This window comes from Centruroides vittatus, unplaced genomic scaffold (assembly GCF_030686945.1).
Source record: "Centruroides vittatus isolate TY-2023 unplaced genomic scaffold, ASM3068694v2 scaffold_1209, whole genome shotgun sequence".
Taxonomy (NCBI): Eukaryota; Metazoa; Arthropoda; class Arachnida; order Scorpiones; family Buthidae; genus Centruroides; species Centruroides vittatus.
The window spans coordinates 788,330-815,747 of record NW_027122673.1 but is presented as its reverse complement, the minus strand read 5'-3'; the positions used below and the strand labels follow the sequence as shown (position 1 = coordinate 815,747).

The following is a 27,418-nucleotide window of genomic DNA, read 5'->3' as shown; positions in this document are numbered from 1 at the left end:
AGGTGGAGTGTTATTTTAAATCATTAACAAGAAAAACTTTGTAATAACATTTTTATTTTCGAAATTAATGTGGTTTTAATATCACTTGTGAATAGGAACGACTGTACAGATTTGAATTACAAATGTGAAGTCAGTCTAGACTAAAGCCAAAAGTTGATACTGTTCTGGTGAGATTTTTTTTTGTTTAAATAAAAATCACAGGAAAGATATAGGAATTAGGAACATGACATAACATCACAGACTTTAGGCAGAATAAACAAACTATCCAGATTAATCTTTAAAGCTAATTACGCACAGTTCGTGCGCCAAGTTTAGCCCTAAAAGGCATAGAAGTTTAGCCTTGTTTGAACATGTACTTGGCTAAGTCGACTACACGGTTGCTGTAACCATATTCGTTGTCGTACCTGGAAAAGGAGGGGGAAAAAAAAAAAAGGTTACAAATTGCATTTAGTAGGACTCTTCCTAAAAATGCCGAAGAAAAATATAAAAGCGAACGTACCAGGAAATCAATTTCACGAAATTTTTGGTCAATGAAATGCCAGCGCTTGCATCGAAAATGCTGCTGTGGGTGTCTCCGATGAAGTCGGAGGATACGACTTGGTCTTCTGTGTAACCCAAGATTCCCTTCCAGTTATCGCTTGCGGCGGCAGCTTTTACTGCTGCTTTGATTTCGTCGTAAGTTGCATCTTTGGACAGTCTGCAGGTGAGATCCACTACGGAAACGTCGGGAGTGGGAACACGGAAAGCCATGCCGGTCAATTTTCTACGAGAAAAAAGAAAAATGGTGTTAGTTACGAAGAGAACGGGACAGGTTTTAAGAAGACGCACGCAAAATAAGAGCATACCCATTCAATTCTGGAATAACTTTTCCTACTGCTTTTGCAGCACCTGTGGATGCCGGAATAATGTTTTGACCGGCACCACGTCCATCACGCCAGTTCTGGAAAAGAGTTCAGTTTTGTAGTTTCAAATTAACTATTGACTTCAGAGAAGTATCCACTATTAATTTATATATAAAAAAAGGAAGTTGTCTTGTTTCTGTAAAGTTATTTCATGGTGCGATAACTTGCGACCACTGCATAATGTTATAAGCTAGGAAAGTCAAATACGACTGAACCCCGTTTAGCCAGATTCCGTTTATCTTTCTTATTCCGGAGATAGGGTTTTCCATACGTTAATCCTATATATCAAAAACAAAACACCAACACTACTAATTTACTCGGGCAAGAATGTACTACATATGTTGCAGCTGTAAGAATACTGTGTCCTTTGACTCAATGCCAAATTTTGAACACATGCAACTTTATAACAAAGGATCTGGTAATCTGGTAACAAAAACATAGTACATCACAATTACTTCAGTTCAAATTAGTCCTTTGGGTTTTCCTACGAAGCACTACACCTAATTACTGTATGTAGATTTATACTGTTCATGTAAAAGACATAACAGAAGTATATAGCCTGTAGTGTGCATCTATTGTGCATTATATTTTTATTTAAGCTGTTACGTCAATGACTTTTCCAGATTTTCAGTCATCTGGATTGGGCCCGGTCCAGTCCGAGCCAGATAAAACGGGGTTCCACCGTACGGCACCTTTTAAGGACGTCTTTAAATGACATTTACGAAACTACAAAAATCAATGAAGCAACCCAGTTTAAAGTTTAGTTTAAAATCAAAAATCAGATTTAAGAAGTTACCTTTCCACTTGGTCCGTCGACGGTCTTCTGAGTGGCAGTAACGGCGTGAACAGTTGTCTGGAAAAAAGAATTTTAAAATGTAAAAACTATTAAAATTTTAAATAATTACAGGTTAGTGTTGACAAAGGCAGGGTTTTACTTCTAAAAAGATATATGTTGGGGTTTAAATGTATGGTTTAGCCAGTCATTTAAACAAGTATGCAAAAAAAATTTAAACAAGTATGCCAGTCAGACTGTCCTTCCAATTACTGCTTTATTCCTCGAACAAACATTTCTGGAATATTTACTGATCGAACCACAAAAGATAAAAGGATGCAAAAATTGGGTTAAGTGAAGTATAGTAGTAACCTTTAAAAATTTTTGGGCGTTGTCGAAACAAAAAAAATCAGTATGAAGTAGTGTAATTATAAGCAAGGTTGAGGTTGAAGTTTTAAAACACAAAACACGTGTACGTCGGACGTTCGGCGCCGCTTTCCCGTAAGCCTAGAAGTTCGACAATGGCGTTTGGAAAGTCGGTGGAATCGTGCTCAACATTCCAAACGCCATTGTCAAACTTCTAGGCTTACGGGAAAGCGGTGCCGAACGTCCGACGTACACGTTTAAAACTTCGGCCTCAACCCCACTATTAGCTATTCTGTCTTCTGCACAAAAGTATTTTGCAATCTATTGCAACAAACTCCAGCTATGACTAACCAATTTATTAATAATTGGTTTAGAAAGATTCTTGCAGATGAACTGGAAACTGCTCTGAAGATGGATATTAGTTTTCAATAAGAGAAATTTTATATATAAACAAAACAAAAATTCCATTAGATAGATGATTAATGACTTATCCAAAGCTAAAATCTCTAAAAATCAGTCTGAATTAACAATGTTTCAGACTATGATCTTTAATATAGGTCATAATGAATGGGGTTAAAAAAAGTGTTTTACAGAAAACGTACTTACCATTAAACCTTCAACAATTCCAAATTTATCATTGATGACTTTTGCAAGAGGAGCCAGGCAGTTAGTGGTGCAAGAAGCATTGCTTACAATTTCCATACTGGTTTCGTACTTGTCGTGGTTTACGCCCATGACGAACATGGGAGCATCTGCTGAAGGTGCGGAGATGATTACTTTCTTTGCTCCCCCAGTTACGTGGGCCTAAAATCGTAAGAATAAAAGTTATATTGTTGACAACTTACATTAACAAACTCGGCGAAATATTCGGTAATTTTTTAAAAAAAAAAAAAAAACGCTGAATATTCGAGATTAAAATACAATAATAAACACGACGAAACCACATCCGCTCATCTCTTAACTTAGGAGTTAATTCCGTATTTATTGCTCACTCTCTCTATAGTTGTATAAGATATTAAATTATGCGCCATTTTACCAAGTGTCTTCGCGCAAGAATAGTCGCGTCCGTATTACAGGTGCATTAACTTTCTCCCGACAGTTTCTCACAATCAAGAAAGCCCACACTGAATTTTTCTAAAAAACACAAAAGATAGAAATCGGATGAAATTTTACCTTTGCTTTTTCAATTGTGGTAAAGACACCGGTCGACTCAACTACGTAGTCTACTCCAATCTTGCCCCAAGGAATTTGAGCAGGATCGCGTCTGTTCAAAAAGAAAATTTTGAGATTCAATAGACAATACTAACTTAAAAAAAAAAGATAGATTAAACTTACTCTTGAAAGACGTGAATCTTCTTTCCGTCAATTACGAGAAGACCTCCCTCGGCTTCCACCTTTCCTTTGTACCTACCGTGCGTGGAGTCGTACTTAAACATGTAAACCTACAGATTTCAACAGAATTACATTTATAAATATTGCTTCTTACGGATCACTGTAAAATTTTAAGTTTTAAAAATTCAAAAGCAGAAAAACTTGAATTAAAATCTTAAAAAAGTGGGGAGACTAGAAATAAAATAGTTTATATAGTTCAAAAACTTAATTTAAAAAAATATATATACATATTTAAAATACTTTTTAAGCATAGAAATTTAAGCCTAAAATGCCAATTAAAAAAAAAAATTTTTTTACCATGTAATTAACATCTAAGAAAGGATCGTTGACTGCGAGGACCTCGCGTTCTTATCTAATGCTGCACGCAACACCAAACGCCCAATTCGGCCAAATCTGGATTGTTTGGGAAAAACATTAGAAGTTACTAAATATTAAAGTTTGCAGGTGATGATAAAATGGTACCTACCCATTAATTCCTAATTTTGGACCACCGTCAGACATCTTGAATAATCTAAAAAAAATTTAAGTTGATTTATCATTATCGTTATATAGACACTAAACAGTTACAAATTAAAAGATGTAATAAATTAACATCATTAAATTTGTTACAAGAGATGACAAATGGTTTGTTTTAAGCGATCAATACAAGCAAGAAATAGGATAGTCATTATCAAACCATCCATTTATTATGGAATTAAGAAAACATTTGAATTCAGTCATCCAACTTTGGCACATAGGCAAGGAATGAGCTTGTGGGGCTAAAGTCCCTTCCAAATTTCAGTAGTAGCCTACCAATAATAGCAAAGATGGAAAGATAGAAGCATAAGATGCCAGCCAAATAAACTTTGAGGAAGGAACTCCAAAATGAAGTTCTAGCTATAGGCCTGATTCAACTATTAACATGTTCAACTCAATAGAATACTAATCATATTAAGTATTTTCAAGACATCCCTGGCCCAATTTCTGTAGAGGCATTACACAGATACAGAACAAAAATTGTAACGAAGAGTGAAGACTCCTGGGTATACCACATGTTAAACAAACCGTACAATTGCATTGTTTGTTTAGCTACGGCAACGCAACACTTTGGGCAATCTGCCTGGGGGGGGATGCCTTCCAGAAGGTCTTTTTAAGGGAAACTGGTCCCCATTCGGGCGTTACAGACATGGAGAAAACCCGGAAAACTCCACGTGGCTGGCCTGTCCGAGCAAGGCGCAAACTCGCAACCAAACTCCCAGTGTTTGGGGAACAGACCGCTTGGCAACTGGTGGGCCAGCAATTGGAAAGGCTAAAACATGTCTGTACTATCAAAAAATATTTTAATATAAAGTTTACAAAATTTAAACAAAAGGAAAAATACTAAATTTTCAAATATCATTTTTGCAACAACTCAAACTTATCAGACGAGTTTCAAATGTCATTTAAAAAGTTCAAATTTGCTAAAATTATAAAACAAATACATTTCTAAACCCGATAAATTTGTAATAGACAAACAATTAGGCCTACCAGACTATTTCTACGACAAATTATTTAGAAATTAAATATAATTGCAGAAAAGTAGCCAGATATAATCCAGTAGTTAGGCTTAACACAAGCTTCAAGCAAGAAGAAATAATTGAAAAAAACTTACTGTTAAATGCATGCAAAATTTAAACAGGTCAAAATAACGACATATACATTAGCTATTATAAAATGATGCAATACATATATGCTATTTTAGTGCAATGCAGATGGCACGTGTCATTATTATTGATCCATAAGTCAAATCTAAAAAACCAGGAAGCCAAGCAATGAAAATTTAAGCCTAACCTCTAAGTAACCTTCACACGACCTTTATACGACCTTACGTCAAAAGGATGGCAGAAGTTCACGTACAGAAGTTACAGTTAATTTTATTGGTCATTTTAGCAATTCTTAGGATGGGCCGAATGCTAAAAAACTATTGCTTAATCGTGGATTTACTTAGGAAAACTTTTTGAAATTATTACATCAATTGTTACGCGCAACAGTTTTAATACAATAATTCTATTTTTATGTATAATTGCGATAAAATTTCTCCATTTTACAGATGGAGAAATTTTACTCTTTTGATAATTACAAGTAAGAAGTGTGCAAGTTATTATACTGCTTACCATACATTGAAATGACAAAATGTTTAGTTTTCTCGATTATACTACTTAGCAGCTCAATCGAAATTTTATGCATCGTACGACACCTGTTATTAAATAGATCTGTCAGGACTAAATATACTCATTTTGATAATAGCGAGGTTGAGGCCGAAGTTTTAAATGTGTACGTCGGACATTCGGCATCGCTTTCCCGTAAAACCTAGAAGTTCGGCAATGGCACTTGTTAAGTCGGTGGAATACGCTCGACATCCCAAAGGGCATTGCCAAACTTCTAGGCTTACGGGAAAGCGGCGCCAAACGTCCGACGTACACGTTTAAAACTTCGGCCTTAACCTTGCTAATGATCACATTTTAAACAATTTATGCAGCCTGATCAAATCAATTCCCACCTCTAAGTTAAAGCCAATTATATATAGCCAAATATGTAAACCAAGTTTAATTTTTGATGAGTTTGAAAACCATTTTAAAAAAATCACAATTGTCCTATTCTTAGACAAGATTTGAACCGACTAATTGTAAAAATCGGCCAATACCCTAAAAGAATCGAGCCCCGTTAGTGTTTCGAAGTTAACGTCGATGCACAGTTCCGCGTTAATTCGGTAGCAATCGTTTTCTCGTCTCCAAAGACTAAACGTTTTGTAGTATTTTATGTCGAAGCTCTACGTAGAATGGGGCAAAAAACACGATTTACGAGAAGGCAATCGAAGTGGAAGTTAAATGTATTAGAAAAGATAACATTTATATATTGATTTTTTAAATACTCTAGATAAGATTTGCAGATTCTGATAAAAGATGGTCTAACTATGTTTGCTGTTTATTTTAGTACACTTTCACTAATTATCAAACTGGGAGGAAAGAACTTAATGGAGGTGTTCCATTTTTAAATATATTTTCTCCATTCTGAATCACCGATAATGACTATAGAACTTTAAAACTGGCCTGATCAATTTTCTGTAATTTTTCTAAACCAAATATAAAAACTCACTAGTCATTCTAGATGACTAAATGCATGATTTAAGACTTCATCCATTACAAATTTCAATACAGAAAGAATATAAATGAGTTAAAACAGCAGTGTTAAATCAGGCTGAAGTACTCTTTTATATCTTTTTGTATATAAGACTGTTTTTAATATTTAAATTACTTATTTTAAAGAACTTTCTGAATACTTCTGTAACGAGTCACAAATGCTCAAGCTTTTATCTAATTAGCATTTTATTATAACGTCAACTCAATGTGACCTTTCCCTTGGAACAGAGCAAACAGACCTGTCGTCTCGTCCGACGGTTATCTATTATTAGAATCGAAAGGAGAGTGAGTGAACTCGATTTTCTTATAACGAACAACTTCGCCCGAATTAAATATGGTCGTTTAGAGCATTTCTTCACTTTACATTACTCAAAAATGCTATTACACAACACCAAGAATTACTAAATTGTATTTCCAGTGAATTATTTGTCATTTTATATTCAATTCTGGACTATTAAAACAGAAAATTAAGTGTTAATGATACTTATGCAACAGACTTTAGATCTAAAGTTTGGGCTTGTCCTAAGTGTACCGGTAGAGAACAATCAATCATATTATAACTGTGTATGCTGCTAAAAAAGTTTTTTGTATAGCAGATTAGTACAATTAAACATCACATTAAGACTTAACAGGGCCGTTTTATACAAAACCGAGATCACTCTCGGCGACGGCCGATAAATCAAAATCCGAGTAATTTGTTTTCGGTAGAAGGATATACGTACGTATACACTTCCTTAATATTTGGAGCCATTACATACCAAATTTAAAGCAATATTGCAAGAAAGGAATATTCGGGGTTCTTCTCTCGCAAAAAAAGGAGAGAGGATATTCACGAGAATCCTCTTTTTAAAGAGAATTCTCCCGAACGTGCCTTTTTAAATAAAAAGTTATAACTGGCTTTCTAGAATAAGAAGCCATTTATTATTATTATATATTAAATTATCAGATACAGACAAGTACAAGAAGATTATCTAGAATTTAAGCAGAACCCGTAATTTAAGACAAGCCTAATTTTAAGCTTAGCAAACGTCTAAAGCAGCATTTTTTTTTTCTTTTTACTCGAAAACAAGCCCCCTAACAGAAAAAAACATTTAAAACTAGTTCAGAACACAAAGACCTTTAGTTCAGTATCCAGAAAAATGAAGTTACAAGATTCTCTTTCAAATACAGAAGAAATTGCTACTTATCGCTGGCAGTAACAAAGATATTCCTCCATTTTTTACCAAAATTTCGATTGAAACAAAGTTTGCAGAATTCCTGCTCCCTCGTAAAAGGGTGCAGTCCAGGAAACCACTTTAGAATTGCACCCGAAAGAGCAACTGTTACATCAACCCGGTCAGACCACCTTTTTACTCAAGCCGGAGACCTTACTTACGTTGTTATAATTTACCAAATCTTTATTCTAGATCTAAATCCGAATAACAATTATGGAAACATTCCAAAATTTAAAAAAAATGCACCAAAATTAGCAATTTTGGTGCTAATATTAAAGCTAAATCTACAATTACATTAAGGCAGGTAATAAGAATCCCACCATATTCAAAATTTCCTCAATTTTACATTAAAAAAATATAATAAGAAGAATTTTGTACCTTTAAAACCTCTGTTTCTGCACCACGAAGGCCATTACTTTTTTTTTTTTTTTTTTTAATTGTTCTTTTTTCCGCGTGTAATCGAGTAATTTATTTGTTCAATTACACGTGTGAAAAAAAACGTAATAATGGAAAAAATTTAAAAATCCGAAATCGATTAATTTATAATTAATCAATTACACAATGGGGCTGCGTACGGGTGGATAAAAACGGGTGTTAGAGTAAAATTCTCGGGTGTAGACGCTAGAAAATACGTTAAACCAAGGTTTTAGACGTGGTTTAGAGTACTTACGAGTTTAGATAATCTCAAAGAACGGGAATAAATTCGTCAGACAACTTCTAAACGCCCTTGGCCAAGGTCAGAACGGACAACGTCTCCTTTCCGACTCGTTATATATACCCAAACGTGTTACTCTCGAACCGGTGTTGCCACGGTTGTCACCCCCGTGCCCACCCCTCAATTCACCTACTTTGCTTCCTTTTCCCCCCTTACTTACATCACCGAACGTTGCAAAAAGTAGGATGGCTTCCACACCGAAACCTCCTCCGATGCCCAAGTCCATACGTTTCCTATTTGGAGGACTCGCCGGGTAGGAAAAATATATCGTTTTCCCTACTTTAAAATGAATTACGTTCGTTTCTGGTTTGTCTGTAACGAAGGATTTAAATCCTTAAATCGACCTGTTGAGTTAAATTTTATCTTATTGCAATATCATTGCGATAAGATTAAATTTTCGACTTAATTTCTGAAGAATAAATGCTTTAAAAAACGTAATTTTGGGCCTATTTTTAAGTCTTTTTTTTTTTATTTGTGTTTAGGTTATTATTTCCTACTTGCATAATTCTTTTAAAGTTTAAAATTGAGTGGTAGAGAGCTTAAAAATATGATTAAATTACTACTTTTTTTGGCTTAAAAACCCTTTGTTGTTTATGCATTACTCGTTTAATCTTCGTAAAAATTATGTAAAATTTATGTATTTAAGTTTTAAAATGGAGAAAAGTAGGTTACGTTGCGAAACTTAAGCGATTTGCTCCGTTTTTACGTCGACGTTATAGAGCCGACGAAAGAACGGTTAAGCGTTCTCGAAGTATTGTTTTAATTCTCTTCGCGGTGCTCGAATATAAAATTGGCTAGGCCGTCCCCGGGATTAGGTCGGACGGTCTGCAATTTCTTTTGGGTCTCCGCGCCCGAAATTCCGAAATTTTCGTCGATAGTATGCTAGATGTATAATTAGATACCGTGTAGTCTGTTTATAGAGGGAATACGAAGCAACGAAACGTATTTTAATCGTGTATAACTGGATACGCCTTTATTTCGCAGTTACTATGTCGAAAGTAGTATTTGCTTACCTTTTACCCGAAAGAAACCGGTTTTAGTTTGGTACATTTAACGTATTGAGAAAATCAACTATCATCTCCTTCAATGCTGGCAGCTGAATAGGAAGCTGCTAGCATTCAAAGCAATTCCACAGATCATTTTTCTGAAAGCTGTTGAGGATCTCCTTTGTTTTTGTTTTCGCATCTTCCACTGACCAAAATTTATCCTTTGAGCGCAGAATTGATCTTTGGAAAGAGATAGAAGTTGCAGGGAGGCAGGTTTCTGGCAAATGGGTGGGTACTCGAGCAGAATGACAATGCGATTAGCCAAAAAGTGCTTCGCAAAGTATTGTGGTCTGGTGCATTGTCTTGGTGCAAAATCCGACAGATTCTTGTTATTTCCTTCTCGCACGTTTTCACAATTTTATCGAGACTTTGAGGTAATACTGCATATTTACCAGCTGGTTGTTTGGAACCCACTCTGCCATTTCAATACCCTGGATTTAAAAACAAAACATATAACGTCTATGCTTTCTCTATTTTCCAAAAATCAGTTGTGCCATTCAAATATGCGTGTATGAGACATGAACTCTTCGCCATAAACCTTAATCACTGTTACAGTTTTCTTTACTTTCACAAGGATCGTGACATTAACTCTCCGTTTGCTCTTTTGCTCCAACATTTTCCGACCGACGTTTTTATTTGAACGTTCGTTCACTTGTACTTAGTAATGTGACAGAATCAAACCTTGTCTCAGAATGACAGATTTACGATGTGCTCTATAAACATCTCTTTGTCTGTCCCCTCCTTCTCTCGGTTCTCATAGGGTTAGCATTATTCTTTTTATATCGGATGTCATAAGCTTGCATCCAGAATTTGCTTATGAGATTTATGGCAATCGCAGTAATAAATAAATTGATGAAAAGCTAAAAAATTAATGAGTACTTTCTCTTTTATTATTCAAAGAGTCCTCTGATTTTGTTTGGTATAAAATTGAATATAGAATCAAATTAAAAGTATTTTGTTTTGTGCTTTCGAGTTAATAGTGAGGTTGAAGCCGAAGTTTTAAATGCACGTGTACGTTGGAAGTTCGGCACCGCTTTCCCGTAAGCCTAGAAGTTTGACAATGGTGTTTGGAACGTCAAGCACGATTCTACTGACTTTTTAGATGCCTTTTATGCTAATTAACTACATAGTTAACTAGTATAAAAGGCAAAGTTGTTACGCAGTATATGATGGACACTAACCACCTATTATATACTGCATTTAATCTGGATATAATTTGAATAACAAAAAAACAAAACTATTCATTAATTTTTAGATTATTTGTGTAATATTAACCATTAAAACTGATGAGTTAAACCATTAAAAATGATGAGTTAAAATAACAGTTGTACATACAAAACCTAAGTATTTTTCAACTCAAGATCTATCTATTGCAAACATCTTTTGATTTTGAAGTGTTTATAGAGTTTGGTAATTTAAAAACTGCTGGGTAACAGTAAAAGCAGCAAATTTCTTAATATGATTATACCATACATTCAAAAAGTCTTTTTGCAGTGGGTGTTATAGGTTGTGGTTTCTCCTTTCAGCTTGTTGATTGGTTTTAGGTGATGCTGGTACATCAGGCAGTGTTGTGTCTGCTTCACTATTCTGTAGCCATGTATAAACAGTTTAATATGTTGTTTGCATGTTTGCATGAAATAAAAATTCCAAGAAAGGTTTCCAAATACTATACTTTCACATTGTGACTGTACAGAATATGCTGAGCAAATTTCAGAGCATCCACTCAATGTCAGAAGTCCTAAGAAATGATAGGCCTAGTATGCTGACAACAAAAACTGGATACTATTGTGAATAAATTATTGAAAAGCTCGTCAAAGTCAGTATGAAGAATGGCACAGGAAACAGATCAACTTAGGAAATATCCACAAAGCAGTCAAAAACACATTATGGTTCTTTCCTTTCCCGTTCTTTTAGTGGAATTGCAAACAACTGATCCTGCTAAAAGAAGGTGACACAGTCAATGGTTCCTGAACTTTGTAGAAGAGCACAGGATCAAAGTGCTGGATGACTGCTTTTTTACCAACAAGGCATGGTTATTATCTATCAGAATATCTAAATTTACAAAATTCATGGTATGGAGCACTGAGAATCTCGTGCTCTTCAAGAACAACCACTGAATAGTTGGAAAATAGTTGGAGTTTGAATAGCAATATCTAGAAAACAGATTATGAGACCAATACTCTTTAACTGTATCATCAACTTGGAGATATTGCGTAGATATTCTCTATTCATTTACAGGCCAACTAAATGAAAGAGAAATTCATAATGCCTATTATCAATAAGGTGATGCTACAGCACACACTATTTGAATCTTCAGGAAACTATGCCAAGGGTCTTTGTTAATTGTATTATTTTTCAGTGACTAAGATCACTGATCACCTGATTTTTTTTTTTTAAAGAGAAACAAAAGGATTAATGTGTGGATGTACAAAAATAATTTAAAAACATTTGATAAGCTGAAAGAAACAACCACAATCCATGCACAGTCCATCATCATTCAGAATCTTGTAGGTGTTTGCAAATATATAAACAAGTTAGATTATGTCTTGAGAATGAAGGAGGATACTTTCAGCATTTATGAAAGTAAATTATTAATTTTTGTTATACATTTGTTTGATTTCCGTATAACCTTCAATACCTTTTCAAACACCACAAATAAAGTGAAACAATTGCCAAATTATATTGGGTTATGTTACTATTACTATTATTCATTAAATGCTAAGTTATTTGGCATTCTTTAGAGTTTGTTTTTAGAGGCACTCTTGCTAAATTAATAATTATAATATTTATTTAATAATTAATTTACATGAATGTTCTGGAAGAAAAGAATCGGCGCAAAGAGGGACTCAAACCCATTTAATTAATGATAACAGTAGTAATATAGCCTGATATAATTCAGCAATTGTTTGACTTTAATATATAACTATCAGGTATGGACTTATTTGTATGAATAAAGTGGTTATAAGTCATTATGTATGCTAATTAGAAATTATCCACATGCTCCACACCTTTCTTGATATAATTTATTTAAACAGAAATTTATATTATGTATTTATGTACAGGTATACCTCGAGTTATGTCGTTCCCGATTATACGTCATTTGTCAAAAAAGTATATGGAAAAATAAAAATCAAGTTTAAGTCATTTTAGTCGACTTTACATCCATCCGCCACAAATATTGAAGTCGTAATATGACTAGAAAAGCGTTAAAAGCACATAAAATCATATTAAAATATGTATATTTACAGTAAATGTTAATATAGGCCTAATCATCATAAATCCTAGAGAACGAAACATGAAAACATCTGTGTTTCAGTGTTGTTATCTTATTTAGCAGTCTTTAAGTGCTCATTATTGGCATTTCCTCTATTATTGGCATTTAGTTACGACGTAAGTCGAAACTACTACTTACGTCATAACTGCACAAGTAAATTCGACTTACGTCGCCTCTCCTGGAACCAATTACCGACGTAAGATGAGGTATACCTGTATTTATATGTTTTGTTTAAAAAGTTAAAATTCAATAGTTTATAGAAAAATAAAATTAAAACATTTTTTTCTTTTTTCAATAGCATGGGTGCTACTATATTTGTACAGCCTCTAGATCTCATAAAAAATAGAATGCAACTTAGTGGTAAGTCATAGTAAATAGTTTTATATTAGTGGTAAATCGTTTAGTTAAAATAATACATTTCATTTTATATAATTCATCAATCTTTATTTCCTGCCAGTCAAAATGCTCCCTAGGAAGTTAGAATACAGAAATTGTTAATCTCTCTCTCTGCGTGCCATATCAGAAATCCTGACGTCTGCGAGAACCTGGCGCAGGTTAATAAGTGGTTAGTAAGGCACCAAGGTGTATCCTGGGGAAAGTTACAACCAGAGTGGTTCCCCATTGCCTTCTCTGGTGTGCAATGTTACGCGAGGGGAAATGCCTTCCGGGAAGTCTTGTAAGGGAAACTGGCCCCTATTCGGGTGTTACAAACGTGGAGAAAACCTGGAAAACTTCAGCCCATCCAAGCACGGCGCGAACCCGCGATCGAACTCCCAGTGTTTAGCGACAGAACCGCTCTCGGCCACTGGTGGGCTTGTTAATCTCAGAGCATACTTTATTTCTAAATTTTGATAATTTAAAGATGTTATTAAACACCATCGTAACAGCATGGAATTAGTAAAAATTTAGCAGTTTTCAATATACAGATTGAAAGAGAAGTATCTAGTGATATGAATTAAAACTTGGATTAAATAGATAATAAATAAATAAGATCTAAATTCTGTTTCTAAAACTTGGATTGATTTATAATAGTTGATTTATGTGTTTTTTTATTGTTTTTGAAAAAATCATGTTGGTAGCTAACTGTGCAGTGCTTGGGGTTATTCAAATACGATGCCACCAATTTTAAGTCGTTTTTGACTACTCTACCCTCTGTGTCACGTTTTGTCACCAACTTTTAGACACCATCCATGCTGATGTCATACTTGATCTGCCACCCTTGATATTAAAATCAAGCATTTCTGTAAAACAGATCAAAGAGAAACACACAAACACCAAAAATTCAGCAACATAAGCACTTTAATATACAAACAAATGTTTTTACCTGTCTTAAATGGTCATTATTGGGTTCTTCATCATCATCTGTTTGTGTATTAAAGTATTGTAAGATTTATTCTCTCAACCCAAAGTTGAGTTAACATTAATTCGATGAGTACTACAAGAAAGTCTCGATTTTCGCAACGGTTATTTTCTACCGATATGCATAAGTTACATACAAATAATATATCTACCATATACAATTAATTACATGAACAAGTCTTTCTAGAAGTTTTGTTCCTACTGCTCGTTCACTCTCGATCTCGATCGCCGATAACTTTCCCTTTTCGTTGACCTCATCGTTCTTCCAGCTCGGTCCCTTGATGGAAAGAAAAAAGCCCTCTTCCGTTGGCCTTTCTGCCTTTTATACTCTCTCCTGTCCCCCTGCCAGGTTTAACAAGCAATGGAACATTCGGGAACGCATCAAACAAAGAGCATTGTGTCCGAGATAAAGAAAAACATGACGAGCAATCGTCACAGTATTTATGTGGTTGGTTTTTTTGGTGTCGGTGTGTTTATCTTTGAACTACATCCAGCTTTTTGTTTGTAAAACAGATCTACAGTGCATTAATTTATTCATATTTCCTGCCAAGAAGAAAATAATTTTAAAAATAGGCCAGTGGAAAAAATAATGAAATTTGCTGATTTACTACAGAAGAAGAGTCTAGTGACATTGTACTAACTCCTAGAGTAAAGTTAATATATTACATATGTGTATACTTTTCAGTGGTATCTTTATCTTTAAAAGTAAATTGTTGCCATTATCTTTTCACATTAAAAGCTCTACTAAAGCTTCTAGAGCATATTTAGTACAGCAATTCAACTAAAGTGCGACTATTTAAATATGCAAGAACTTTGCCGTGTGATCGTCGATTAAAACACTTCCACAAAATGATGCTGGACAAGGAAAATTTTTGAGAATTTTTAGGACATCATCATTTTATTAACAGTCCCCACCCCGTCACAAAATCTTTAAATTTCTTTTTCCCAGTACAGACATGACCCCTTAAAATACTTTTTCCAGTTTTAAAGATGCTCTTAGTAAATTTAGTTAAAGGAAAAGCTATTGGGCAAGGTTGAAATTGTAATTTAAAACCAACATATAATTGGAGTGAGTGCATAACCCGCACTCCTCTTTCAAAATGCAAGTAACTTATCGGTTATTCATGACAAATTACAATACTTAAAAAGAAGGTAATAGTAAAAAGGTATATTTTTCAATGTTGTTCATAGTAATAAATGATGTAAAATTGTTAGGCATGAAATAAAATGAATGCTTAAAGCTTAGTAAAACTTTTGGAACAGTTTAAAGAACTAGAAAAAAATGAGTATTAATGTTTTGCTTTTTAGGTGAAGGAGGTAAAGCGAGAGAACACAAAACTAGCTTGCATGCCATACGTTCGATTATTAAATCTGAAGGCTTATTTGGGATGTATGCTGGGTAAGAAATTATTTTTATTAATTGAATTTATAAAAAATACATTAAATCTTCAAGTTATAAGTAAATTAAGAATAGCGAGGTTGAGGCCGAAGTTTTAAACGCGAAAACGTGTACGTCGGACGTTCGGTGCCGCTTTCCCGTAAGCCTAGAAGTTTAACAATGGCGTTTGGAAAGTCGGTGGAATCACGCTCGACATTCCAAATGCCATTGTCAAACTTCTAGGCTTACGGGAAAGCGGCGCCGAACGTCCGACGTACACGTTTTCGCGTTTAAAACTTCGGCCTCAACCTCGCTAATAAAACTCTTTTATTCTAGCATTTTCACTCGAAAGCACTAATTTACCAGTATTAAAGATTTTTCAATTCCAAGAAAGTAGTTTTAACTTTCTTTTATTTTAGGTTTTTTTTTTATTCTTTAAATATTTTTAGGTAATTATTTATAAAGCTTGTAAATTCAACTTCATGTCATAAATAAGATACAGTAGGATTTCATTTTATGTAGAGTCAGAGCTGTCGAGAGGGTTTGAGGTAGAGAGGGCCCTTTTCTCCCTTAGGACCTCTTTTGTCGTTTTTTTAAGTAAATGAAATATATAGAATATTTCTTTATTAACCCACTCGGTGTCATTAAATCTGACTTTTGTCAGCAAACTATGCTTTGTCAGTTTCTAGAAATCCAAACACAAAATCTACCGAGCGATACTCGTTACGATATATACCTTAGTTTTCATGTACGGTGAAACTTCTCTAACTCGAAGCTCCAATGGACGGGAAAAAACTTCGATTTACAGACGTTTCAAGTTAGAGAACAATAGAGTAAAAAATACCAATTCCGAATAGATTTGTATTTTTATCTCTCTTGCATTATATAAAGAATCTTTGATAGTATTTGTTTGTTTTAAACAGCCCATGTAACGCCTTTCAGAAAAATGTTGAATGTAACTAATGGAATCAAATAGTTTTGCAGGTACGTCTTGTCGAGATAAGGCAAGAGGACCTCTCGCTTTGGACTGGCATATTGTCTGAAAATTGGTGTTGGAGAATAGATACAACTAACCGTCTGAAAATTTCACGAAAATCTGATTAATTTGATGAAAATTAGGATCAATTTGGATTAAAAAAAATACTAAAATTCAAGTTGGGGAAGTTGAAATTAACATAAGTTGGTATTGGGGACCACGAAAAACTTCAACTTGGAGGAAATTTGAGTTAAGAAATTCAATTTGGAGACGTTAAATCCATATGCTGTTCCATTGAGACCTATCAAGTGCTTTGTTTTCTTCGAGTTATAGAAATGTTTGAGTTAGAGAAGTTTTATTGTGTTTTTCTCACGTAGCATTTTTAATACGTGTAATAAAATTTTGCTCATATTTGAATGTTTTTCTGTTGTGTAACTGTCACCTGCCATTTTTTTTTATATAAATATATTTTAGTTATTTGTACTTACTAGAAAACTTCTCTCTGTCTTGCTGGCTTATTGCCTAAAGGGATTATAAACACAGTAGAAGCAGAGGTAGAGAGAGATATACTGCATATACAGAAAACAAAGTGGGGGTTGTGTAAAGACAGAAAGGCAGGATAAGGATGTTTTTAACATGTGGAGATACTTGATTAGTGAATGAGAAAGAAGATAGCATAGGACGTACTACTTAAAATACACTATATACTATTTTGTTATTTCTGACTATGCTGATAATTATATAAAGTAGTAACTGTTATGTTTTCTGAAGTGTTGTAGCCACTTTGGTAATCTGGCATCATAAGAGTATACAGGGTGTATCAGAATGACATTTTAAAAATTTGGGGGATTGTAGAGGATGAAATTTCGAAGGTTTTGATATAAGAAACCCATAGCCGGAAATGCGATATAAAGTTTCTACAGCGGTAGGAAGTGCTTGACTGCCCTTTACTTTGGTAGCTACCCTTTCGTCCATTCCGTCATGTTATTATTCTTGACTTCTTCCTCTGGGGTTATGTAAAGTCCCTTGTGTACGCAACATCTGTAGGAACAGTTTATGAGCTTACGGAGCGCATCTTTACAGCATTTAATACCATCAGAGTGGAGCGTGGCATCTTACGGAGAGTCGAACAAAACATGGTTTGTCATTGCACACGATGTAACGAAGTTGGTGGTCATCACATTGAACATTTATTCTAAAGTAGTGCAGTCACTGATTTGATGTACAGTTTGATTGTACTCTACTGTTTTGTCAATAAAACTTGTCATAAATACTGTATTCTACTGTTTCATTCAGTATACTGACTGCAAAGTGCAAAGTGCTGTAGAAACTTTATATCACATTTCCGGCCATGGGTTCCTTATATCGAAACATTCAAAATTTCATCCTCTACAATCCCCCAAATTTTTAAAACGTCATTCTGATACACCCTGTAGAAATGCTGATATGATGACTGAGAAGGTTAAGGTCTGTTGTTGTAGTGACTTAAATTTGGGTCTGGATTGAATCGTTGGAATTTTTCATCACGAGAAATGGTCTGAAAAGTCAGGACTCATCCTCTACCACCCTGGCCACAACAAAAATTGACCAGAATTATGGAAAAAGTGAACAAATGCATACAAAAACAGTGGTGTGGACAGATCATGATATGACTGTCTATATAAAAAGCCGACAGCTAGAAGCTTTGCCACCATTTATCATCTCCTCTGCCACATTACAGTATTCCATATCCATCCTTATAGACTCTGCTATATATAATCCAGCAATTGTTTGGCTTTAATTTCCATCCTGTAGTCCATTTCAATCATACCTGACCTAACATATACTGTAACTGTGGCAGTTATGATGTGGTATCACAGATTCTGGAGTTCCTGTAGTAGGGGCAGTATGTACACTCTTTCCTTCATATAACCCCACAAGAAGTTGCTTGGGGTCAAGCATGATGATCTGGGTGGCCAGCGTGTGATTGTTGGTCTCGTGCCAAGACACAGCCAATCCAATAATTCCTTGTTCAGATATGCATGAACATCACCGTGGAAATGTGCTGAGGTACTGTCTATTGCATCACAGCTACCGTTGCCACAGTCATCCTTGTTATGGTGGATTGGATATAGAGTGAAATGGACTATAGGTTAGATGTGTGCCATGTAACCAAAGATGGACTTATTGAACATTTGTAAGATGTAAAAACATAATTTTGTGAGCATTTGAACACTCAACTATGTCTCCTTGTGAAAAATACAATCTTTTGTAATGTTTCATGGACTTTGTGAACACCATGTATATGAAGAGTCTCTTTAACATATACATCATTTAAAATAATTTCAAAGCATAAGTAATGTAAATATCTGATAAAAATCTCGTTCAATACTTGTATTCAATAACCGTATTTTTTTTTTAAATTAGACTTTCTGCAGGTCTTTTGAGACAGGCGTCTTATACAACTGTACGTATGGGCGTTTACACAACACTATTTGAAAAAATCAGGTAAATCCTAACACGAGGATATTTTTAATTAGGTATTTTGTTTTACTAAAAAGTGTAAATATTTTGTAATTCAGTTCAGATGGCAAACCACCAAACTTTTTTGCAAAAGCAGGTATAGGAATGGCTGCCGGTGCAGTAGGAGCATTTTTCGGTACTCCGGCCGAAGTATCTCTTATTCGAATGACATCAGATGGCAGGTACGATTAAAAAACCTGTAACTTTCTCGAGAGATCGGCAAAAAATTCTATGAAAAATCAAATTCTACCATTTAGATTGCCACCAGCAGAGAGACGAGGTTACAAAAATGTCTTTGATGCTTTATTCAGAATTACAAAGGAAGAGGGAGTATTAACTCTATGGAGGGTAAATTCGTCAAATTTCTTAAAAGAATTTTTTAAATGTTAAACTTTTACTTATATTAATTTTATTTGCTAATTTAGGGTTGTGTTCCAACAATTGGAAGAGCCATGGTAGTCAATGCTGCACAATTAGCTTCATATTCTCAAGCAAAACAGATTTTAATGTCTTCAGGTACGTGTTTTTATCTGGATATATGCTACTATTACAAAAATATATTTATAAATATTTGAAGAATTATAAAACAATCAGATTTTACACATTTCACTGCTATACTACTATGAGAGTTTGAACAACGAACCTACATTGAACAACGAATCTTCGGCCCGAATGAGATCGCTAAGTACCGAGAATAGGTGCTTCCTAGTTGACCTGATGGCTCTATTGAGGCATAAAAGCCTTACTTTCTTGACGAGCGGTTCACTGCCCGGTGGAAGGCGTATCCGATAAAAAGACATGGGCATTATTCCATTTTTTCTGCAATCCATAAGGAATTGAAGTTTAGCTCTAGCCCTAGTGAGGGCCGTTAGCTTCTTCTGGTATATATTAGCCGGCATAGCTAATGTTTAAAGTACTGTTCTGCTCTTTACTGACACCGGGTATTATAACTATAACTTCAAAACGAACCTGTTACCGGTGTAAATCTTGTGAAAATCGTCTTATGAGCTTCTCACTAACGTTTTCGAACTTAAAACAGTTCTTCTTCAGGTGAAGATGGAAGAATTTGAAAGATAGAATAGAATGTTTCAAATCGAACCGCTTCGTCTAATTCCGTCATGGCTGACATGCGCTGTAGTGTCCGGGTGTTGGTTATCGTCTATGCATGTCTAAAAGGATTTGCCAGGCCGATGAAATGTCGATCTCTTCTTTTTGGTTGATGCAGATATTATTACAGCTCGTTTTATATATAGCGACCGCTTCTAACCATTTTATATGTTCCGGGTGGGGCGTCGTTACAATGATTTTAGCCTTATCTAGTTCTGCGTTGATATCTTGATCGGATGCGTATATACTTAGCGCCGTGTTGAGTTTCCGGTGTTGTAGGTCAGGCTTGGTGTTCTTTTAATCTGGTCTTTAACGAGCGCTTAGTGGAACCGATGTAAACGAGCTCCCTTTGCCATCTGTTGTCCCTTAGGGGGATAGAGTACACTCCGTACATTCTGTTGGGATCCGGAGGGTCTTTGCAATTTTTTAGGATTTCGGCTATTGTGGGGCCTCTTCGATATGCTATCTGCATCTGCTGTTTTTTGGCTATTTCTCCATATACTTTATAAACGTATGGGTTGTATGTGATAGGAAGCCTTGCTAAATCTTTTTTGTTAGCGCTACCGTTTGCTTGTCCAGCGGATGCGTTTCCTTGGTGATGTTGCCTGGTTATACGCTGTATTAGGGAAGGGTATCCGTGGTCCGTTGCGACCTTTTTAAGATATGCCAGTTCTTTGTCTAGCGCTTTCTTAGTGGAGGAGTAAGAGGTTGCTCTTCTTACTAAGGTTTTGAAAGCGGCCGCTTTATACGAGAACGGGTCGCAGGATCCCTTAGGTATGTATATTGGTGTTGCCGTCGGTTTTCTGTAGACGGACGTTTGGATCGTAGACACTTCTATCCTGATGGCGATGTCTAGAAAATGGGCCTCCGTGCTGCTTATCTGCTCCACATCTATGACCAAGCCATACGGGTTGTTGTTGACAGTTTGTACAAAGGCCGCTACATCAGGCTCCGTTTTCCATAAAATGAGTACGTCGTCAACGTATCTCTTATAGAGTAAAATATCCGGAAGATATCGTGGGATGACTTTACTTTCCATCTGCCTTACCACCATCTCACATAGGTCGCCTGATACCGAGCTACCCATGGGGACGCCTTTTGTCTGTTTATAAATCGTACTTTCGAAAACGAAGATCGAGTTGTAACAGACCAGATGGGCCATTTCCAATATAAGTTGGTGGAATGCTTGATCCTGAACGTATGTCATTAAGAAATCTCTGAGGGAGCAAAAAACTGCCGGGAGCTTCACCGATGGGTATAGTGATTTAAAATCAAGGACTGTGATAAGTTTCGGACACTCAGGTAGATTTTTCAGTAGGCCTATGAGGTTTTCTGGGTTTGCAATGGTGTAAGGGTAATCTTCCAAGTTTGGCGAAAGGAGTTGGTGGGTAGCCTTCTCTAGTTTTCTTGTAGGTGCTCTTGCTTTGTCTACTATTGGATGAAGTTGCTGGCCCTCTTTATGAGTTTTAGCGTACGCAAAGAGCTTAGGTGTGTCCGGTGAGTCTACTATTAAGTCCTGTAAACCCAGAAAACCTCATAGGCCTACTGAAAAATCTACCTGAGTGTCCGAAACTTATCACAGTCCTTGATTTTAAATCACTATACCCATCGGTGAAGCTCCCGGCAGTTTTTTGCTCCCTCAGAGATTTCTTAATGACATACGTTCAGGATCAAGCATTCCACCAACTTATATTGGAAATGGCCCATCTGGTCTGTTACAACTCGATCTTCGTTTTCGAAAGTACGATTTATAAACAGACAAAAGGCGTCCCCATGGGTAGCTCGGTATCAGGCGACCTATGTGAGATGGTGGTAAGGCAGATGGAAAGTAAAGTCATCCCACGATATCTTCCGGATATTTTACTCTATAAGAGATACGTTGACGACGTACTCATTTTATGGAAAACGGAGCCTGATGTAGCGGTCTTTGTACAAACTGTCAACAACAACCCGTATGGCTTGGTCATAGATGTGGAGCAGATAAGCAGCACGGAGGCCCATTTTCTAGACATCGCCATCAGGATAGAAGTGTCTACGATCCAAACGTCCGTCTACAGAAAACCGACGGCAACACCAATATACATACCTGAAGGGATCCTGCGACCCGTTCTCGTATAAAGCGGCCGCTTTCAAAACCTTAGTAAGAAGAGCAACCTCTTACTCCTCCACTAAGAAAGCGCTAGACAAAGAACTGGCATATCTTAAAAAGGTCGCAACGGACCACGGATACCCTTCCCTAATACAGCGTATAACCAGGCAACATCACCAAGGAAACGCATCCGCTGGACAAGCAAACGGTAGCGCTAACAAAAAAGATTTAGCAAGGCTTCCTATCACATACAACCCATACGTTTATAAAGTATATGGAGAAATAGCCAAAAAACAGCAGATGCAGATAGCATATCGAAGAGGCCCCACAATAGCCGAAATCCTAAAAAATTGCAAAGACCCTCCGGATCCCAACAGAATGTACGGAGTGTACTCTATCCCCCTAAGGGACAACAGATGGCAAAGGGAGCTCGTTTACATCGGTTCCACTAAGCGCTCGTTAAAGACCAGATTAAAAGAACACCAAGCTGACCTACAACACCGGAAACTCAACACGGCGCTAAGTATATACGCATCCGATCAAGATATCAACGCAGAACTAGATAAGGCTAAAATCATTGTAACGACGCCCCACCCGGAACATATAAAATGGTTAGAAGCGGTCGCTATATATAAAACGAGCTGTAATAATATCTGCATCAACCAAAAAGAAGAGATCGACATTTCATCGGCCTGGCAAATCCTTTTAGACACGCATAGACGATAACCAACACCCGGACACTACAGCGCATGTCAGCCATGACGGAATTAGACGAAGCGGTTCGATTTGAAACATTCTATTCTATCTTTCAAATTCTTCCATCTTCACCTGAAGAAGAACTGTTTTAAGTTCGAAAACGTTAGTGAGAAGCTCATAAGACGATTTTCACAAGATTTACACCGGTAACAGGTTCGTTTTGAAGTTATAGTTATAATACCCGGTGTCAGTAAAGAGCAGAACAGTACTTTAAACATTAGCTATGCCGGCTAATATATACCAGAAGAAGCTAACGGCCCTCACTAGGGCTAGAGCTAAACTTCAATTCCTTATGGATTGCAGAAAAAATGGAATAATGCCCATGTCTTTTTATCGGATACGCCTTCCACCGGGCAGTGAACCGCTCGTCAAGAAAGTAAGGCTTTTATGCCTCAATAGAGCCATCAGGTCGACTAGGAAGCACCTATTCTCGGTACTTAGCGATCTCATTCGAGACATAATTTATCGACGTTGATCCAAGTTCTGAGTGAATGGACTCAGAATGCAAATAAAAAGGATAGTTACTTTGCTTGCCCTAGTTGATGCGAGTGAAAATCACTTCATCAGCTGGTAGAATGTATCCCCAGATACAGGAGAACACTGGTAATGCAACAGTTCGTTTTGGTCAGTTAATTGGGACTTTTCAATATACTATAGCCGAATGACAGTGTATTACATCAGAATGACTTGATACCAGTCAGTTTTTTGAGAACTGACAAATTTAGTTCATATATGGAGGGTTTTCAAGTATTTCTTTCTGTATGTATGACCATATAGAAAAGAGGATAGAGGAGAATAGCCTTTGTTTTCTATTCTCATAATAAATTTTTTAATTTAAAGGGTTTAGACATATCTCATATTCTGCAAAGTGCAAGGTAAGTGCAACAGCCACAGATTTTGTTCAGAGGGGAGAGGAGAGATAGATCCAGATTTTTCTGACCATTAAGATTAACCAGAATTTTAGACTACCAGGTTTGGATTAGTAAGGTCCTATTGTAATAGATGTGACAAAAAACCTAAACTACCTGATTTTTTACCATTTATCTCACTTTTTAAAATTGAAATATCATATATTTCATTTCTAAATTTATGAATTGTCAATTATATTTTATTATAGGTTATTTTCAAGATAATATAATGTGTCATTTTGCTGCAAGTATGATCAGCGGTCTCATCACGACAGCAGCTTCGATGCCCGTAGATATCGCTAAGACTCGGTTAGAAATTCCGTTTATTTATTTTCCACTTTAACACTGGATTAAACTATAATAAGCTGATCATAATTTTAGTTTTTTATTCAAAATTAAATTTAATATATGAAAAAATTAAGTAACTTCCTTATATAAATTTAAAGTGTTAATTACGAGTTGTCATATTTTGTTATTTTAAAATATATGTTTGTATTTTCCAGCATACAAAACATGAAGACTATTGATGGAAAACCTGAATATAGGGGTGCCATAGTAAGTGTAAATGCCTCAAACTATTTCTGTTTATTAATATTGTACACTAATTGAGTAATATATAATCAAACAAAAGTATAACTCGTTAGGATTATTATAAGGAGTTTGGCGAATCAGACTTGGCGACATACGAGCCAGCGATGCAACGAATGCAGCTGGTTCTTGGCATCGCAAACTCATTGCGTGCTTCTCGTGAATTCTACTTCTGTTTGATCATTTTGTATAGCATGATTTTAACCAATTTGTTGCTTAAGAAACATATTCTAATGTGAAATTTTTTACTGAACTGATTAAGTTGTTTATTTTTAACAAAATATCAAGCACAGTCATATTACCGGAGCAAAGGCTCAAGAAATTGAATTAAGATAATAAATAAATGATGTAGCATGGATTAAATTACAGTGGACCTTTATTATAGTGCGGGCGATGTTTGCGACACGATAAGCTCAAACACGTTTATACGGGTCCGTGCGGCGTTAGTGAGTAGCGCATTTTATCGTTACTGCGTATTGAGTAATTGTGTATGTATTGAGTATCTGCATGTATTTCAAATAGTGTTTAATTATTGTATGCATGATGAGTAAAAGAAAAGCTTGACATCATTGCTAAAGTAAAGAGGTGAACCGCGTTACACCGCACCACTCGGTGTACTGCGGTTCACCTTATAACACGGGTGTTGTTTTCTACCTGACGTGCGCATTATATCGGGGGGTCCACCGTATATGATAAAAATTTAAATCTTACTTTTTGTTGAATGAATTACAAAAATGAATTTTGAAATATTTATCATAATAAATTAACACACTTCTCTTTTACAGGATGTATTAACAAAAGTCATACGTTCAGAGGGATTTTTTAGTCTATGGAAAGGTTTCACACCTTACTACGCCAGGCTCGGACCTCACACGGTACTCACGTTTATATTCCTCGAACAGATGAATCAAATGTACAGATTTTACGTCTTAGGAGATACATCAAAAACCGGAGGCGGTCTATAATACGCAACAGTTTTATTGGTATAAGTCTGCCAGTTGAGTTAGCACAGATTTTGAGATTATTGTTATATTAGTCGTTAACTGGTGTAGCAATTGACAAAATGTGCAGTTATATAGTTACTCAATTTTTTTTGTTTGTTGTGAATGGTTGCCAAATATATATTTAGAATTTTGTTAAAAACAAAAACACAATATTTTTTGTAGATTATATATATAATGAATAAATTTAAGAAACAGTTCAAAATTTATTTTAAATGCATAAATAAATTTAATATACACAGTCTCCTCCTTAAACATCCCTATTTTTTTTGATTAATTTTGGGAAAAGAAACATGAGTTTAATACTGTAGACCAGTGTTTCTCAACCTCTAATGAATCGTCACCCCTTTCAATAAAACCGTTACGTAGTATTGCCCCCTTCGCTTCAAAATTCTGACGCCGAGGGCCGAGGCTAACGCCAAATTTGTACTGCAATGACTAGCCTAGTGACTAGTGTAATGTTATTTGTTTAATTATTGTACGATATAACAAATAAAATATCTAAATATTCCTAATATAATGTTTTACTATATCGCCCAGAAAATTTTTTTTGCCCCCCCAAAATATAAATTGTTACTAATCTCCCCCTAATGTGGAAAAATGCCCACATGGCGGTGATATTGCCTCTGTCGAGAAACACTAGTTACCATGTTAAATCAGTATGTTTCCACACGTGCTCCTAACGTGATGTTAATGGCATCTGCGTTCTTGTACGTGGAGTTTTCATTCATATATAATCCTTGTGATTTTAACCAATTAGGTTAATTACAAAAACTCAGATCTAGTCTCTGTTCTATTTAATTCCCATCTTTAGATAAGTAGCTGGCCACTGTTCTTCATGTCAAGAGCCATAGCTTAGAGCAGAATAGACGCTGATCTAAAATATAATAATTATACAGCTATCAATCTAAACACATATAATAAAATTTATCTTAAGTATTTTTTTGTCTAATTACTCAGATAAGTTTACCTAAAATTAAAGTATTTGCTAAGTTTCTGTTGAAAAAATAAGTTGAGTCTGTTAGTTTATCATGAATTAGAACAAGTTTTTTGCAGAAAGATATCAAGTAAAAAATTCCTACTTGTGTGTGTCATTTAAGCCATTGATATTAAGAGATGATATAGAGGAGTTGTTATCATGATGAGCTATTAGAAGGAATTATCATTACTTCTTGAATATACAGTGGCGTTCTATTAACCCAGCATCGTCAGGACCGACGTGGTGCCAGGTTATCAAATATGCCACCTTGTCGGACAGTAATTTTTTCAATCCCCTGGATGCAATTTTACATATAAAACTGTAAAAATCTGCCTTTTATGATTGTTTAACATACCATTTCAATTTTTTGAGGCCATACCTACCCTTGATTAGCTTGAAACAAGAACATTATTCTTACTTTGTACACTTTTATTGTATACAAATACACATACAGTAATATACTGGAGCTCTTTCCGTGATAATTATTGATTCAAAGTGCACTATATATTTGTTTCTCATATCAAACCCATGCACTAATGTCTTTGGAAAAGTCTTTAGAAAAATCATGCATGCGCTAACTGATTTTACCTATCACGGCATCATGTTGTATTGGCATTTGTCGTCACTAAAGGAAAACTGACACACACTTTCCAACAGCTGCACAGAGAGCATATATCTCGTGTACGAAGGGCAATAGTAAAAGAGACACAGCATGTTACAGTATTCTTTATCAAGAAAAGAAAGAGTACAATTCAATTATCTCTTGACAAATTTATAAGGAAAACAGTTCAGACGTGCTCAGCAGGGAATAAATTACAAATTTATGACCACCAGAGGAAAACACCAGATACTAATCAATAAATATTTTTAAAACCCTTTTGATGTTTTTTTTTTTACATTGTTCTACGTTCATACACATTTCAAAAACCAATTAAG

The 27,418-nt window shown here is 35.5% G+C and overlaps 2 protein-coding genes across 2 annotated transcripts; one reads left to right on the top strand and one right to left on the bottom strand.

Annotated features, from left to right (window-relative positions):
• Positions 1–34: 34 nt before the first annotated feature.
• Positions 35–8,607, bottom strand: LOC136986835 (glyceraldehyde-3-phosphate dehydrogenase 2-like). Its single transcript, XM_067284457.1, is given in 11 exon segments — positions 35–404; positions 500–763; positions 846–940; positions 1,699–1,755; positions 2,647–2,844; positions 3,214–3,304; positions 3,376–3,482; positions 3,730–3,776; positions 3,779–3,825; positions 3,899–3,943; positions 8,475–8,607. Coding segments are annotated over 10 exon segments (1,011 nt in total). The 5' UTR covers positions 3,934–3,943; positions 8,475–8,607; the 3' UTR covers positions 35–334.
• On the top strand, positions 8,592–26,023 carry LOC136986836 (mitochondrial 2-oxoglutarate/malate carrier protein). The gene is made up of 10 exons (XM_067284458.1): positions 8,592–8,772; positions 13,138–13,199; positions 15,507–15,597; positions 18,959–19,039; positions 19,114–19,236; positions 19,312–19,402; positions 19,480–19,570; positions 24,124–24,223; positions 24,418–24,469; positions 25,288–26,023. Exons 1-10 carry the CDS (start codon positions 8,705–8,707, stop codon positions 25,465–25,467), a joined length of 939 nt encoding a protein of 312 aa, XP_067140559.1. The 5' UTR covers positions 8,592–8,704; the 3' UTR covers positions 25,468–26,023.
• Positions 26,024–27,418: the final 1,395 nt, after the last annotated feature.